Raw genomic sequence first — 18409 nt, 5'->3', positions numbered from 1 at the left:
CAACAGAGTGTACTGTACTTTAACAAAATGCCAGTCAACAGATTCCTTCCCTGCGGGCATACTTACTCCCATCATTACAGATCAGATGTAATGGAGCAGAAGCTATTATTTTTCTTAAACAAGGAAGAGTATTTCTTTCCATTCCTTTGCCTCGTGTAAGGGGAATACGTAAATTTAGCCACCATAGACAACTGTGTTTCCACAGCATCTGATATAGATCCATCACTGCAGAAATGTGTAAATTTGTTTCTGTAACTGCAAATTAGAAATTAGAAATTCTCTAGATTGGAATCACACAGCTACAGGGTTCTCTGGAGACCAGCAAACAATGATGCCTGTCTCAAGAGAGTTTCATACACATTTTTGCTTCCTCCTCCCCACTCCCAATTTCCATCCCTTTTGAATTCCCTTTGAGAGATGAATTTATTAATATTGCTTCTCTCTGTATTATCCTTTAGTGATTTTTTTTCTTTTTTCAGTGTTTGAGTTTGTCTTTTTGAAAAAAAACCAGGGCTGGGAGCACTGGCCCACACTTGCACTCCCAGCACTTTGGGAGGCCGAGGCAGGGGGATTGCTTGAGCCCAGGAGTTCAACCAGCCAGGGCAAAATGTCTAGACCTTGTCTTTACTTTAAAAAAAAAAAAATTAGCTGGCACAGTGGTGTACACCTGTCATCCCAGCTACTCAGGAGGCTGAGGTGGGAGGATCACTTGAGCCCAGAAGGTCAAGGCTACAGCAAGTTGTGATCGTGCCACTACACTCCAGCCTGGGCCACATAGTGAGACCCTGTCTCAGAAAAAAAAAAGAAGAAGAATAAAACAGAGTCATTAAAAAAATAAGCGCCAAGGTGGAGTGTTTGCCTAGCTAGGTAGTGGAATGGTGTGGGCTTCTGACAGAGCTGAGAGAGGTATTCTTTGAGACCTCAGTCATTGGGACAAGCTGCCCCTGGGTAATGATTTTCTACTTCTGTGGAAATCTGCTGCTAAAATATTTTGTCTGATATTTAGGACATGGGGAATGAGGAGGGCAGATTTGGGTTTCTTTTCCCCCTGCTCTAGAGTAGTTACCTTCCTTCACCACTGCTGCTAGCTTTTTACCTGGCACTGCGGGGACTCTCACCTGATGTAAAAATTTAAGAGGGTAGATCTTGTGTGTTTTTACCATAGTAAGAGATTAATTAATTTTAAAAACCCTGAATCTATATAAAAAATGCCAGAAAGTTCTTAGTTTTCAGATAGTATCATTACCCAGTTATTAACTCTAGGACTGCAGGATTCACCAGGCTTTCACAAGCTTTGAGATATACGGATTTCCCTATTCCCCACTCATCTCCCACCTCCCCCATTTCCCTTGCACATCAGTTCTAATGCTGTTTGAGGGACACCTCAGGCTTGTCACTGAAAAATGTCACATGGATCCCATTTGGGCATTCATACTCAGTTTCACACTGTTTTGCACTGTTTCCTCACTGTGTGACAGGGTGCCAAAGCGTGTTTCCTCCGAGACATTCCCTTCTCTGCAATCTATTTTCCTGTTTATGCTCATTGCAAACTACTTCTGGCTGATGAAAATGGACATGTGGGAGGTTTAAATCTTCTTGCAGCTGGAGCCATGGCAGGTAACTACGAGTTTTTTTTTTTTTTTAACTGCAAGAATTCTCCCATTATTTAAAAAGTACAGAATCTCTACGTACTTTCCCCTTTTATTTCTGGAAGGATTATTGTTTGTACCTGACTTAGTTTAAATATCACTTTTTCTCCTTTGTGGGATGTGCTGTAATTCTGATGAGAGTTAATTACATTTGCATAATGTGGATAAACAGCTTAATGCAGCTTAGCAACTCAGAGCCAAATTAGATCTGCCCATCTAAATTGGTCTTTCATCATTAACATGTTTCTTAGTCTCCTGTGCCCCTGAAACCTTGAGTACAGCCAAGCTGAGCATTAAGGTGGGAAAGTTTTTCCTCAGATCAGTTGCTTTGCTGTATCTCATGCTTATGCACAGATCTAGCATGCTCTTACTTTCTCTGTATATTGGAATCTACATGGTTTGGCCCAAAATTGAGCTTTTGTCGTGAAGGTGTCCCTCTTTTTCCTACCATTGCCCTCATTAGACCAAAGTAAGCAGTACCCCTCAGCAAACCACCTTGAACTCAATTTTTGTACTTTTTCTAACCCTTAACACTTTGTCATTAGCCAGGTATAGTGGTGCGTGCCTGTAGTCCCAGCTACCCGGGAGGCTGAGGTGGGAGGATCACCTGAGCCTGGGAGGTCAAGGCTGCGGTGAGCCGAGATGATACCACTGTACTCCAGCCTGGGTGACAGAGTGAGAGCTTGTCTCAAAGAAACAAAAAAACAAAGAAACAAAAAAAAAAACAAAAACAGTTTGTCTTTTATTAATAGTTATTTGCATAAGTGTTATCCTCTGTACTAGGCTAATAGCTTCTTGAGGGCAAGAGTTTCATTCTTTTCATCCTTTCCTTTCCTGTGTGGCCAGTGTAGTAGTAATAGGTGCTCAATAAATGTCAATAACATGAAGGAAAACCTTCATCTCATCTAAGATACCAAATTAGGCACAGAAGAGATTCCATTTGAAAGAGGAGCCTTGTACGAGCAGGGACGTACTAAGATGCTTCCTTCTGACCTCACAGGTACAGCCTGACTCTTGAGTTAGGAAGGAGCTGACTTGGAATAGAAGGAGAGAACTAGGTGTCTTTGGCTGCACCAACACTCTGAAAAGACAAAGGAAGGAAGGGGTGCATGTTTGCTCTCTATACAACCAGTAATGAACCATTGCAGAGCTCAGTGTGGCTGTGACCAGCCAGGCTTATGTTCACTGTGTGGCTCTTCATTGCTGGGCTCATTCTCCTCTGGAGGCTCTGGCTAAACATCGGGGCAACCTGAGCAGCTCCTGGAGTGTGCTGTGCTTGGTGTGTGGCAGGAGCCCGCGGGCCTGAGAGTGTTGGGATGGACCACATTGTTGTCCTTGCTTGTGAAGACAGGGATGACTTGTGATCATTAAGAAACGGCACCAGGGACCTTACCGCCCTTACCTGGGGCCCAGCAAGTCCTTTCTCCCCTAGCGGTGGTAATTTCAGTAAGTTTTGTGTTTAAAAGCCAGTAAAGTTACCTGCTCAGTCTTGGCAGTGAGTTGTGTGTAGCAGCCCCTTTCTGGTACTTACCAGTCTCCCACCTTTTTTTTTTTTTTTTTTTTTTTTTTTGGTGAGACGGAGTCTTGCTCTGTCACCCAGGCTGGAGCGCAGTGGTACAATTTTGGCTCACTGCAACCTCTGCCTCCCGGGTTCAAGCGATTCTCCTGCATCAGCCTCCCAAGTAGCTGGGACTACAGGCGTGTACCACCATGCCTGGCTAATTTTTGTATTTTGGATAAAGACAGGGTTTCACCATGTTGGCCAGCACAGCTGGTCAGAGCCACACTGAGCTCTGTAATGGTTCATTACTGGTTGTATAGAGAGCAAACATGCACCCCTTCCTTCCTTTGTCTTTTCGGAGTGTTGGTGCAGCCAAGGACACCTGGTTCTCTCCTTTTCCAAGTCAGCTCCTTCCTAACTCAAGAGTCAGACTGAGGCCAGGCGCGGTGGCTCATGCCTATAATCCCTGCACTTTGGGAGGCCGAGGTGGGCAGATCACGAGGTCAGGAGATTGAGACCATCCTGGCTAACACAGTGAAGCCCCATCTCTACTAAAAATGCAAAACATTAGCTGGGTGTGGTGGCAGGTGCCTGTAGTCCCAGCTACTCGGGAGGTGAGGCAGGAGAATGGTGTGAACCTGGGAGGCGGAGCTTGCAGTGAGCCAAGATCGTGCCACTGCACTCCAGCCTGGGCGACAGAGTGAGACTCCGTCTCAAAAAAAAAAAAAAAAAAAAAAGTCAGGCTGTACATGTGAGGTCTCAAACTCCTGACCTCAGGTGATCCACCCATCTTGGCCTTCCAAAGTGCTGGGATTACAAGCGTGAACCACCACACTTGGCCCAGTCTCCTACTTTTAAATGGGGGCAACATTTGCCTTCCAGGCTTTTCCCTGTGCTTCCCAATCAACAACAAAAAACAGCCAGAGAAGAAGAGTCTAATTGTGGACAGGCATTTGCCAGTGGTTGACTGAACCAACTAAATATTTCCATGGAACTGTCAGCAGCAACTTTTTCCCCATAGACATTTGATGTCAGTTTTCAGAATGAAATTATTTTTTCTAATCTTTACCAGTCAAGATTTGCTAGCAGGAACTGAGAACATTCAAAAGTCTGTCTCCAAAGGCAGGCAGTTTACCTAGTTTCATCTGAATAGGGTGCAAGGCCATGCCAAGGGGAGGTATTTGCATTCTTCTCTAGCAGAACCCCCTACAAGGCTGCCAGCTCCATCTGCCTAGTGAGGATACAATGATATTCAGGCCAAACTGAATTTCTTTCCCCTGGGGAAGATTATGTTGCTCCTTTGCTCTCCGTTTTATTTTATAAGTAAAAGGTGTGGTTGTGAAATCCGTCTTGTGTCCTGCTGCTGATCAATCTCAACATGACCCCAGGGAGCTCGGGCACAGGGGCCTTTCCCTGACCAGCTCCCCTATTGTTTCTTAACTGGCTGCCTGGCCACCTCTCGCTCCAGTTGTAATGACTTTTGTCATGTAAGCATGTCTGAAAGGAGTCACAGTTAACTCTCAAGGTAGCCCTTCAAACAAGCGAGTGATTATGAGCATTGATATTCACCTCCCACACTACAGTTGACAAGAATCAGGAAAAACAGTAGTTTGGTGTCAGATACATTTAGTGACTCACTAAAATGACATTATCCTTTTTTTATACATAAAAAATACTTGTATCTTATTTAAGAAAAAAAGGAGGTAAAATAATTGAAACTGAAAGAGAACACTTGGGAATTGCCTTATTAATATTGCTATTTTTTTTTTCGTTTCACAGTTATTTGGGATCATGCAATGTAGAGTGATTTTTTTTTAATTCGGAAAAAAAATAATTTTCCACTGATCACATTGAAACAGCTAATAGGCTTCTATGTCCTTTTCCCATTAGTGGCCAGACATCTATTTAAAGAGTTTTGAGTTCCGCTCAAGTGATTGAAGTTGCAGACTCTATAGTAGATGTTAGTAGTATTCCTATCTTTTATAAGGTACTCTAGATAAATGTAATTTTCTTCTGAAAGGTGTCCCAGCTGCATCTCTGGTGACCCCTGCTGATGTCATCAAGACAAGACTGCAGGTGGCTGCCCGCGCTGGCCAGACGACATACAGTGGTGTCATCGACTGTTTCAGGAAGATTCTCCGGGAAGAAGGGCCCTCAGCATTTTGGAAAGGGGCTGCAGGTAGGCAGGGGCTGGAGCCATACAGAATAGCTGGCTGGCTCTGGCATCCTCCCCTGTGACTCAGTGGCTGTCTTTACCACATTTGTTCTGGCTTTAAGTCTCCCCTGCCCCTGCTTCTGTTTTTCAGCTCGAGTGTTTCGATCCTCTCCCCAGTTTGGTGTTACCTTGGTCACTTATGAACTTCTCCAGCGGTGGTTTTACATTGATTTTGGAGGCCTGTAAGTCAGCTGCTCAACTCCTTTACAAAGAAATCACTAAAATCAAAACAAATGTTTGCTCTGTCTACAAAGGCATTGTTGCAACTCTTAGAAAACTGATAAGACAGAACCTTTAATAAGCTAATGGGGGATTTTAGGGAAGCAGCAAATTTTTTTTAAAAGACAGGATATCCCCTGTTGCCCAGGCTGGAGTGCAATGGCATGATCTTGGCTCACTGTAGCCTCAACCTCACGGGCTCAAGTGATCCTCCCACCTCAGCCTCCCGAGTAGCTGGGATCACAGAGGCGTGCCACCACACCCAGCTAATTTTTGTGCTTTTTTATAGAGATGGGATCTTGCAGTGTTGTCCAGGCTGGTTTCGAACTCCACCAGCCTTGGCCTCCCAAAGTGCTGCGATTTAGGCATGAGCTACCGTGCCTAGCCAGGAGGCAGCAGATTAAAATGCTGTGTAAATAATTGTCTTTTTTCACATAAGCAAATACTGAACTTCATGGTGTTCTCATTATTTGGATTTTATTATATGGCCCTTTCACAGAAGTAATGTAAATGTATACCAGTAACACTTTTGTGCATTTTCTTTCAAAGTCCCAAGCCTTTTTGCATCTCTGATACTTCATTATTCGCCACAATTTATTATTAGTTAGGTGTAGATGTTCTTGAAGCTAATTTACTGGAAAAACCAATAGGCTTGAAGAGAGATTTTGCCCATGGATATAATCACTAGTGAGCTGTAGGCCAGAAATTGGGCTTCTAAAAGTTTATCATTTGAAGCTTGCACTGAGAAGAGGAATTATTAGTTGAATTTTCTGGGTGGGGAAGTTGTACCCAAAGCAAGCAATTATTAGCTTTTTAGCAGAAGACCAAGTACCATTCCTGAGTCCTCACATCAGAAGCCTGTGAACTCCTCTGTGCCCAAAGGCCATATATGGAATCAGCTGTTGGATCAAGTGGAGGGACCTATACAAAAAAAGTGAGAACAGTAGTCTTACAGTTGCATTGTAGAAATGTGAAGCTTCAGGCTTTTCCATGCTTTCATCTTCTGTAAAAGAACTAAAGCTATTTATTTCTCTCTCTCTCTCTCTCTTTTTTTTTCTGACAGAGTCTCGCTCTGTTGCCCAGGCTGGAGTGCAGTGGTGCGATCTTGGCTCACTGCACCCTCTACCTCCCAGGTTCAAGTGATTCTCCTGCCTCAGCCTCCCGAGTAGCTGGGACTATAGGCACATGCCACCGCGCCCAGCTGATTTTTTTTTTTATATTTTTAGTAGACACAGTTTCACCGTGTTAGCCAGGATAGCTTCTATCTCCTGACCTCGTGATCCACCTGCCTTGGCCTCCCAAAGTGCTGAGATTATAGGCGTGAGCCACCGTGCCCTGCCTATTTCTCTTTAAATAATTTAATTGATAATCTTTATGAGTCTACTATGTAAAAAGTTAACTTCTAAAGTTATGTCAAAAGAAAAATATATACTTTAAAAATTACTTTCATATATGCTAAGTGCAGAAAATTTGGAAAACCATAAAGCATAAAAGAAAAAAAACCAGCCTGGGTGTGGTGGCTCACACCTCCCAGTGCTCTGGGAGGCCAAGGCAGAAGGATCGCTTAGACCAGAAGTTCGAAACCAGCTTTGACAACATAGCAAGACCCCATCTTTACAAAAAGAAAAAAGAAAAAAATCATCCATAATCCTACTTCCCAGAGAATCTTCATATTTGAATGTCTTTTCTTCTGACTTTTTTCCTATGGATCTGTTTATATATGTATACAAGCATTGGAAATAAGGCCATTTCTCTTGTAAATCAGATATGTAGATAAGTTGCTGTCAAAGCAGCCGTAAATCATGACTGTTGTTTCTAGTCATGCAGCACAGGTGCCATGGAAATAGTTGAGACACACACTCTTCTTTGTGGCACATGGGTCAGACCGAGAATGTCCAGCTGTAAGCTGCCCTCATCCACCTTCAGCATGCTAACCATTGGCTTTTTTTCTGTCAACAGCAAACCCGCTGGTTCAGAACCAACACCTAAGTCACGCATTGCAGACCTTCCTCCTGCCAACCCTGATCACATCGGTGGATACAGACTCGCCACAGCCACGTTTGCAGGCATCGAAAACAAATTTGGCCTTTATCTCCCCAAATTTAAGTCTCCTAGTGTTGCTGTGGTTCAGCCAAAGGCAGCAGTGGCAGCCACTCAGTGATGAGACAACTGTTGAGTGTGGCAAAATGGCACCTTGAAGAAAGAGGCCTAGGAGAGCAGCCCTGTAATGTATCCAGTCAGCTGCATGGTGCTGACTGAGCTGAGGAGTCAAACTATTCTTTCTATATGACATATACATATACTTGTTTATAAAATAATCATTTGCCCAGGGAAAAAACCACAATGCTGTTTCAAGCTTTAGTCTTATGTGTTGAAATGTTTTTGTAAGCCTTGGCATGAATTAGTGTTCTAGACTCTGCTTTGCACAGCTTGCACTTACAGTGATTGTACATATTGTACATCTTTGTACAGAGACATCTTGGCACCTCATCCCAACAAATCACATTTGTAGAAATGTAATGCGGTTCTGAGTGGCTTGAAATGTACAGAATGTTTTGAAAGTGTTTTATTAAGAATCACACAAAAATAAATGTATTAAAATTAAATTCATTCTCTTATTGGTGACTTATGGAAATAAAGCATCAATATTGGATGTATTTAATTCCTAGTTTGTTTTCCATTCTGGAATAAAAAGGTATTTGCTGATAAAAGGCATAATGAGACATATTGCTGATACCATTGAATAAGTGGTACTTTGGAAAGATGCATGCCAGTGGATGCCAGAGGACCAGGCTAATGACTTGTGTGTGCTGATATGTTTCCATTTGTATTTTAATGTGTGTGTAGACCCTCCTCTGTTCATCAATCAAAAAGCATTTCCTAGGCAGCTCCTCTTCTGTCAGTGTGCATATAGAAACAGGGATATCTCCATCATTACTGGCTTAGTTTTGCTTTCCTTTGACACAGCAAGGCAAAGGCCAAGCTTTCAAAAGAGTAAAGGATACTTCCACAGTTTTCCTTCATATGGATATGATTCCAGTCAAAAATAAAATGCACACCAAAATGTGTACATGTAGTTTGATTTTTCTTCATAAATATACTGATAATGCTTTTTGTTCTGATTGACTACTGTTTCCAAAAATCTCATGATCAGGTTCGCCCTTTCTTCCACCTTTAGAGAAAATAGAAAAATTAGTTTTAGAAAGGGCTAGCGTAGAGTGAAGGGAGGGAAGAAGAAAAAGAAGAAAGGCTCTATATGGTGATTTAGTGGGGTCTACGTTCTTACTTTGGAATCCAAATGCAAACTGTTCTAAAAGTCACTCACCAAAGGCGTGATTACTAATTTGGATCTAAACATGCATCTTGACAGCCACATCTATACTTTGATATGGATGTGATTTGATGTGCATCACCAGAATTTATTTACCTTACCAAAGTGCTCTTGGAAGACATTGCTACTGCCAGTAAGCTGGAATATGAGAATGTATGCAGATATTTTCAAGAGGCGAGCCTGGAGACAGACCAAGTTACTTAGTATCCTGCACAGGGCTCCTTGATTGATGGCTGACAGCCCTGTGACCACAACTGTAGGCTGTTTGAAGGCCCTCCAGGAACAAAAGAATTAGCTTTGAAAGCAAGTTATTTTCAAATGTGTTAGATTGATCTCATAGGAATGGAACAAATAATATAATACAGTTGTTCTGCTACTACCACTTGTTAGGAATATATGAGTAGTCCATGGATATGTGATTATAAAAGAATCCTATGTATGTATCTAGAGTAAGATGGGAAAGTGTCCCGCTTACCCTCCTTCTACCTCCACCACTTCCTGGCCCAGAGGTAATCACTGCTAATAGGTTACAGCATGAATCTGTAGTCTGTTTTTCATAACTCTATATAAATATATGTACATATTTATATTTTAACAGGATTATGCTGTGTGTGTGTTATTCTGTGTCTTGCTTGTGTTTTCGATATCTTTCCATGTCAGTTTATAAAGTTTTATTTTTAATGACTGCATAGTATTTCATTGTATGGGTTATAATACTTTTCATAAATCTCCCCTTATTGATATTTATTCATTTTTTTCACTACGGCAAACAATGCTGTAGTGAATGGCAGACATCTTCGTACACATATCTTGAGTGCATGTGAATTTCATTAGGATAGATACTTGGAATTGAAGACTTTTAAGACAAGCTTTACGTTTTTATACATATTGCCACATTGGTCTTCAAAAAGGAATTATTAATTTACTTTCCTATTGACAGCATATGAGAATGCCTATTTCTCTGCAACCTCAGCGAAGAGGGATATTATCAGTCTTTTACATTTTCAGCAAATCATGAGAGCTGATCATGGTTATTTTATTTTTCTAATTACTAGTAAGATTGAATATCTTTTCATATTTACTGGTCATTTGTATATTATTGTGGAATATAGACAAAGTACGTGAAACATGTATGCATGTATACAACAGATATGTACACACACATATATTTTTAACATATCATAATGTGCATACCATATGACCACCGGGTAAAGAAATAGAACATCTCCAACATCTCAGAAGCTCCCTATATGTCCCTCCCTAACACAACCTGCCGTCCACTTTAACATCATCCCTACTCTTCGCTTTGCTTTTCTTCACAGTTTTACCATTCATGTATATGTCTCTAAAGACCATATTTAGTTTCTGTTTTTGGAATTTATGTGAATCATATGTACACTTTTGAGACTGGTTTCTTTCACTAAGCATTATGAGATTCATCCTTATCACTGAATGTAGCTATAGTGTGTTTATTCCATTGTATGAATGTATTACATATACTTTTTTCATTTTACTCTTGATGGACAATCTGGATTTTTTCCACTTTGGGGATATTTCAAACAGTGCTTCTATGGATATTTTGAACATGTCTTCTGGAGTTTGCATCTTTAAAAGGACATATACATAAGCGTGGAACCTAGATCATGCCAACTGTTTCCCAGAGATTCTTGTACTGATTTACATTCTTCCCAGGGTGTACTGGCTTTCCCCCAGCCACCCCAATCTGGTAGATGTATAATGGTATCACATTGTCGTTTAAATGACCATTTTCCTTATATGGAAAAAATATGAAAGGTGTTCATGAGGCTGAGCACATTTCATATATTTTTTGGCCATTTGGATTTCATCTTTGGTGAAGGAAGTATGTTAAAGTTTGACCATTTTTCTCATTAATTTGGAGGTGATTCTTTATATATTCTGGATACTACTCCTTTAAGAGTTGTGTTGCAGAATCTTTTCCCACTTTGTGCTTGTCTTTTCACAGTGTTTATAAAATATATTAACATTTTAATTTTAATATCTTCAAATATATCAATAGTTTTCCTGTATGGTTAGCTCACTTTTTTAAATCATTACATTAAAAATATAGTTAATATTCTCTTGTTACATGCTTTGTAGTTTTGCCTCTCACATTTTGGTGTCATCCCACTTGGAACAATCTTCAACATATAGTATGAGGTAATTTTTTTGCTGCTTTAAGGCTAGTCTGTTGTGCCAGCACTGTTTATTGGGAAAAAAAAAAAAAAACAACTTCCTTGTCCTATTGCTTTGAAGTGCCTTTTCTGTTGTATATTGTCCATATATGCAAAGATCTTTTATGAGCTCTTTATTATATTTTTTTTCCCTCTGCTAATGTACACCCTCTTCATTACTCCATCATCTTCAAAAATTTTTTTTGATATATCAAAGTCCTTTCACGTCCTTGTTATTCATCAATAGCTTGTGGCTCTTCTTGGTTCTCTGCTCTTCTTTATATATTTTAGAAATAGCTTATCACGTTTCACTAAAAAATACCAAACACATTGAAAATTTGACTGGAGTTGCAATGAATCTATAAGCTATTTTGGGAGAATTTATATCACAGTGGGCCTTTCAATCCATGAACATGATATATCACTAAGTCCTTTTAATGTCTTAATAAAATTTTATTAATCGCCAAGATGGTCTTGTAAATCTTTTGTTACATATATTCCTAGGTACATCATACATTTGGATACCGTTATAAATATCTTTTTTGGAAATGTCATTTCTGGTATGTGGGAATATAACTCGGTTTTTTCATAACATTGGAAGCCAGTTGTCTTACAGAATGTCTCACATTGTTTATCTGATTGCTTCCTCCTGGTATCGTCTGACTTGTTCCAGTACAATAAACTGGAAGTTAGTCTAGCAGTACAGTTTTCTTTCTGACAGCTTTACTGAAGGGGTATTTACAGAGCTACATAACCATCACCACAATAAAATTTTAGTGGATTGATATCATGCTCTAAATGTAAAATGTATCACTTTATACTCCCACCAGTAATGGATGAGTGTTACAGTTTCTCCACATCCTTACCAGTACTTAATTATTGACTATCTTCTTATAGCTATTCAGTGGATGTGAAGTGATACTACACTGTGGTTTTAACTGCTTTTCCCTAATAACTAATGTTGAGTGTTTTTTCATGTGCTTATAGGTATCTATGTTTCTTCAAATCTTTTATCTATTTTTTAATTGAGGTTTGTCTTTTTATTATTGAGTTGTAGTAGTTCTTTATACGTTCTGGATGTGAGTCCTATATCAGATTTGCAAGTATTTTCTCCCAATCTGTTTTCTTATTGGCGTCCTTTGAAGCACAAAAGCTTAACATTTTTATTAAGTTCAATTTCATGCTTTTGGTGTCATCTAAAAACTGGTTAAACTAAGGTCATGAAGGTTTTCTGTTTTCCTTGAGAAGTTTAATATTTTAGTTCTTACATTTAGGTCTATGATCTATTTTGAGTTAATTTTTGTATATGGTATGAAGTAAGGATTTAAATTCATATTCTGTATGTGAATATCCAATTGTCCAATTACTAATTTTTTTTTATTTTTACTTTTTGTGGAGATGAAGTCTCACTGTGTTGCCCAGGCTGGTCTCAAATTCCTGGCCTCAAGCAATCCTCCTTCCTTGGCCTCCCAAAGTGCTGGGATTACAGGTGTGAGACACTATGTCCAACCTCAGCACCATTCTTGAAAAGACAATCCTTTCCTCAGTGAATTGCCTTGGTGTTCTTTAATCAACAATAAATTGACAATGCCTGTAAGAGTTTATTTCTAGACCCTCATTTCTGTTCCATTCATCTATATCACTATACTTAAGACAGTACCACAATTTTGATTATTGTAGCTTCACATTAAGTTTTGAAATAGGGAAGTGTAAATCCTCTAATTTTGTTCTTTTTCAAAACTGTTTTGCTTATGTTGGATCTTTTGTATTTCCATATAAACTTTAGGATTAGCTTGTCAATTTCTTCAAAAAAGTCAGCTGTTCTTTTTTTGATAGGGATTTTGCTGAATTTATAGATCAGTTTGGGAAGAACTGCCATCTTAACAATCTTGAGTTTTCCAATCCACACACTTGGGATCTCTAATTAGATCTTTAAAATTTCAGCCATGTTTATATTTTTCAGTGTACAGGTCTAATACCTCTTTGTTAAATTTATCCCTAAATATTTTATTTATTTTTTTGAGACAGAGTCTCACTGTGTCATCCAGGCTGGAGTGCAGTGGCGTGATCTCAGCTCACTGCAACCTCTGCCTCCCAGGTTCAAGCGATTCTCCTGCCTTGGCCTCCTGAGTAGCTGGGATTACAGACACACACCACCACACCCAGCTAATTTTTGTATCTTTAGTAGAGACGGGATTTCACCATGTTGGTGAGGCTGATCTTGAACTCCTGACCTTGTGATCTGCCCGCCTTGGCCTCCCAAAGTGCTGGGATTACAGATGTGAGCCACTGCGCCCAGTCCTTAAATATTTTATTTATGATGTTTTTATTAATGCAATGTTCTTCATTTTCAGATTGTTCATTGTTATATAGAGAAACAGCTGATTTTTAGATGTTGATCTTGTATCTTACAACCTTGCTGAACTCACTGGTTTTGATAATCAGGTTTTATTTTCTATGTCTCTTTTTTTTCTTGTTCCTTTCTTTCTCCTTTACTTTCTTTTGTGTTAAAAATATATATTTTATAGTGTTCCATTGTAAGTTTTTTGTTTTAACTATTTTTTGGAGTTATTTTCTTAGTGATTTATCTAGGGGTTAAAATATATATCTTAATTTATCACAATGTACTGATTAATATTAATTCTGGAAAATATATTCCAGTAAGTTCCAGTAAAATATAAAAATGTAGCTCTAATATAGCTCCATTTCTTTTCCTCCTTTTGCTATTGTCATATATATTACATTTGTATATGTTATAACCCCACAGTAAAGTTTTATAATTACTGTTCCTTGCCGTTGTATTTTAAATCAATTAAGATAAAAAAAAAATGTAGTCTTACATTTACCTATGTACTGCCTTTATAGGTGTTTTTCATTCATGTGAATTCGAGTTACCATCTGCTATGGTTTGAATGTATCCAACAAGGTTCATATGTTGAAAATTTAATCCCAAATGCAACAATGTTAAAAGGTGGGACCTTTAAGAAGTGATTAGGTCATGAGGGCTCTGCCCTCATGAATGGATTAACATATTTATCTCAGTAGTTGGTTGGTTATCACAAGAGTGGGTTTGTTATAAAAGTGGGTTTGGCCCCTCTTGCTCTCACCCTGTCTTGCCCTCCACCAAGGGATGATGGAGCATGAAGGTCCTTGCCAGATGCCAGCACCATGCATGCTTTTGAACTTCCCTGCCTCCAGAACTGTGAGCCAAATATCTGTTCATTATAAATTACCCAATCTGTGTCATTCTGTTATGGCAGCATAAAATGGTCTAAAACACTACTGCTATTTCTTTTCAGACAATAGGACTTCCTTTAATAATTTCTTGCAAGGTAGGTTGTCTAGCAACAAATACTGTCAGTCATTTGTTTAATGATGTCATTATTTTAGCTTCATTTTTGAAGACTAATTTTGCTGGACATAGAATTCTTGGCTGACAGTTTCTTTTTCCTTTCAGCTTTGAGTATGTTATCTTCCTGCCTTATGGCATTCATGGTTTCTGATGAGAAATCAACTGTTGATCATATTGTTGTTCCCTTATATATGGTAAGTCATCTTTCTTTTGTTGCTTTCAAAAATTCCTCTTTTTGAATATTACATGCCTAAATGTTGATCTCTTTTTATTCCGTTTGCTCACTGTCTTTTTTGTTTGTTTGTTTTCCTGAGATAGAGTCTTGCTTTGTCACCCAGGCTGGAGTGCAGTGGCATGATCTTGGCTCACTGTAACCTCCACTTCTTGGGTTCAAGTGATTCTCCCACCTCAATCTCTCAAGTAGCTGGGAATACAGGCATGTGCCACCAAGCCCATCTCATTTTTTTATTTTTGGTGGAGATGGAGTTTCACCATGTTGGCCAGGCTGGTCTCAAACTCCTGACCTCAAGTGGTCCACCTGCCTCAGCCTCGCAAAGTGCTGGGATTACAGGTGTGAACCACTGTGCCCACCCTCATTTTCATATATTTCAAAATATTTTAAATTTTCTCGAGACTTATTCTTTGACCTATGTGTTATTTAGAAGTGTGTTGTTTAATCTCCAAGTATTTTAAGGTATCCAGCTATCTTTGTTATTGATTTCTAGTTTAATTCCTTTGAGGCCTGAGAACAGACATTATATGTTTATTCTTTTAAATGTTTTAAAGTGTGTTTTTATGGCCCAGAATGTGGTAGTTGTGAATGTTTCATGTAAGCTTGATAAGAATATGTATTCTGCTGTTGTTTTAAGTAGTAGTAAATAGACATCCATCACATCCAGTTGATTGATGGTGTTGCTGAGTTCAACTATGTCCTTACTGATTGATCTTCTGCCTGCTGGATCTGTCCTTTTCTGATAGAGGGGTGTTGAAGCCTGTAACCATAATAGTGAACTCCTTGAAGTTCAATCAGTTTTTGCCTCACATATTTTGATGCTATCTTGTTGGGAGCATACGTAAGAACTGTTTTGTCTTCCTGGAGTATTGACCCCTTCATCATTATATAATGCCCCTTTTTATTCCTGGTAACTTTCCTTGCTCTGGATTATTCTCTGTTTGAAATTAGTGTATCTACTCTTGATTTCCAGGATCCCTCACAAATACCAAAATTCAAGGATGCTCAATTCCCCCAAATAAAATGGTGTAGTATTTCCATATAACCTACGCTCATACTCCCATTTACTTTAAATCATCTCTAGATTACTTATACCTAATACAATGTAAATACTATGTAAATAGCTGTGTTGGGTTTTTATTTGCATTATTTTTATTGGGTATTGTTATTTTTAATAGTTTTTTCCCCAATATTTTCAAGTTGGTTAGTTGAATCCATGGATATAGAACCTACAAATATGGAGGGAAGGCCAGTTGCAATATAAAGTAGCATTTAGGAGAGCAAGTTCACCTTTAGTGTTCACTTTCAAAATTATGTTGCTTATTTTTCCATCATTTCTCTTGCATGAGTTACACAATCAACATTTTTTCAAGTTCTAGTTAAAAATTCTGTTGGAATTTTCCTTGGAAAGTTATAATTTGCTTTAGGATGTATACTGATTTTATAATATGGAATCTTTCCATCTCAGGTCTGTCCATTTTTCAGATTTCTAAATATCCTTCAGCAAAATTTTATATTCTTAAGTATTAAGTAGGTTTTACAAACTCCTTTTATTGTAGTATGCTTAGGTTTAAATATTTTCATTCCTATTATGAACAGTTATTGCCCCTTACATTTTCTAACTAATGTAATAGGCAATTTGGATATGCTAATCTTATACTCAGTCATCTTAATGAACTCTTGCAATATTTTTCAGTTGACTGATTATCTTGTCCTCTTGTGGTTAAAAATTTTATCTGCAAAGGTGGTTTTGTGTCTTTTCAATATTTACATTTTATTTTCTTAATGCAGATGCTTGGACTTCTACCACCATGTTAAACAGAAGGAGCGTGATACTAAGCATCCTTGCATTTCTCTAGCATTAGTGAGAATGATTCTAACATCTCACCCTTAAGTGTGATGTTTGCTATAGGTTACTGATAGATACGAATTTTTTTTTTTTTTTTTTTTGAGACAGAGTTTCGCTCTTGTTGCCCAGGCTGGAGTGCAGTGACATGATCTTGGCTCACTGCAACCTCTGCCTCCCAGGTTCAAGCGATTCTCCTGCCTCAGCCTCCTGAGTAGCTGGGATTACAGGCATGCACCATCACGCCCGGGTAATTTTGTACTTTTAGTAGAGATGGAGTTTCTCCATGTTGGTCAGGCTCGTCTCGAACTCCCGACCTCAGGTGATCTGCCCGCCTCGGCCTCCCAAAGTGCTGGGATTATAGGTGTGAGCCACCGTGCTGGGCCAATAGATACCCTTTATTGACTTAAGAGTTTTCACTATTCCTAATTTATTCTGGTGTTTCTTTTTTCTTTTAAAATCAAGAATAGGTATTACATTTTATCATATACTTTTTTGCCTCCACTGAGATTTTTCTCTTTAATTTTTACATGTGATTAGCAATATTAATACACAGTCTCATAGTGAAACATTAAAAAATTTCTAGGATTAACCCTACTTGGTTGTGATATCTTAATATTTTTAAATAGTGTTATATTCAATTTTTGCATTTTTGTTCATTCCTGAGATTGGCTTATTCTTTTGTTTTGACTTTGAACCATCCATGTCTGGTTTGGTGTTCACTGCATTTTCCATCGTTTTCTAGTTTCTGGAATAGCTGTTACTAAAGCTCTAGAAATTGTGCCTTTAAAGCTTATGTCTTTCAGCCAGGCGTGGTCGCTCGTGCCTGTATTCTCAGCACTTTGGGAGGCCAAGGCAAGCAGATCACTTGAGCTCACCAGTTCAAGACCAGCCTGGGCAACATGGTGAAATCCTGTCTCTACAAAAAAAGCACAAACATTAGCCAGGAGAGGTGGCATGCATCTGTGGTCCCAGCTACTGAGGCTGAGATGGGAGAATCATTTGAGCCCTAGAGATAGGAGGTTGCAGTGAGTTGAAATTGTGACACTGTATTCCAGCCTGGATGACAGAATGAGACCCTGACTGAAAAAAAAGCTTATGTATTTCAAGGGAGTAATCTTTGGTAACCTTTTCAACTTCTTTTTGGTTTTCTGGTCTATTTCAGTTTTTACTTCTTAGATCAACTTCACCAATTTATATGTTCCTTAGTTTTTCTTCTATATTGTCAAGGCTTTCAAATTTATTCACAAAGGTATATGCTGTACTGACTTAACTTTTGGAAAAATTCAAACGTATACAAAGTAAACAGAATACTGTAATATTTACAATTTTTACTCATCACCCAGCTTCAAAAAATTATCAACTCATAGCTAATCCTGTTTCAATTATACTTCATCCATGTCTCTTCCACCCTTACTGAATTATTCTGAAACAAACCCCAGATATCAGATCATCCAGAAATATTTCCTTATATACCTCTAAGTGTTAAGGACTTTTGAAAAAAATACGTAACACCACAATTTCCCCAGCTGTGTCAGTCTCTTTCCTTCTCTCTGTCTCTCTCTCTCTCACGTGCGCATGCACACAGAGACACACAGACACACACACACACAGTTTGAATCAGTATCCAAGTAAAGTCCATACATGGAATATAGTTGTTATCTCTCTTAAATCTAATACCACCATTTCCCCAACTGTGTCTCAGTCTCTTTTTCCTTCTGCCTTCTCTCTCTCTCTCTCTCTCTCTCTCTCACATACACACACACACACACACACACACACACAGTTCGAATCAGTATCCAAGTGAAGTCCATAGATTGGTATCACTCTTAAATCTCTTTTTAGCTTTTGGTTTCCCTCTCCTCCTCTTTT

The 18409-nt window shown here is 38.9% G+C and overlaps 1 protein-coding gene across 3 annotated transcripts in view; it reads left to right on the top strand.

Annotated features, from left to right (window-relative positions):
• Positions 1–8654, top strand: part of SLC25A12 (solute carrier family 25 member 12) — a 111314-nt gene extending 102660 nt beyond the window's left edge. For all 3 annotated transcript variants that reach the window (XM_007965355.3, XM_073019813.1, XM_073019814.1), the window contains 4 exons: positions 1479–1617; positions 5171–5329; positions 5457–5547; positions 7544–8654. In XM_007965355.3, coding sequence (XP_007963546.1) covers positions 1479–1617; positions 5171–5329; positions 5457–5547; positions 7544–7745 — 591 coding nt within the window. In that variant the 3' untranslated portion in view covers positions 7746–8654. The remainder of the gene's footprint in view (positions 1–1478; positions 1618–5170; positions 5330–5456; positions 5548–7543) is intronic.
• The last annotated feature ends 9755 nt before the right edge of the window (positions 8655–18409 follow it).

Source organism: Chlorocebus sabaeus, chromosome 10 (assembly GCF_047675955.1).
Source record: "Chlorocebus sabaeus isolate Y175 chromosome 10, mChlSab1.0.hap1, whole genome shotgun sequence".
Taxonomy (NCBI): Eukaryota; Metazoa; Chordata; class Mammalia; order Primates; family Cercopithecidae; genus Chlorocebus; species Chlorocebus sabaeus.
Note: the sequence above shows the minus strand (reverse complement) of the source record. Positions and strands in the feature narration are given on the sequence as shown.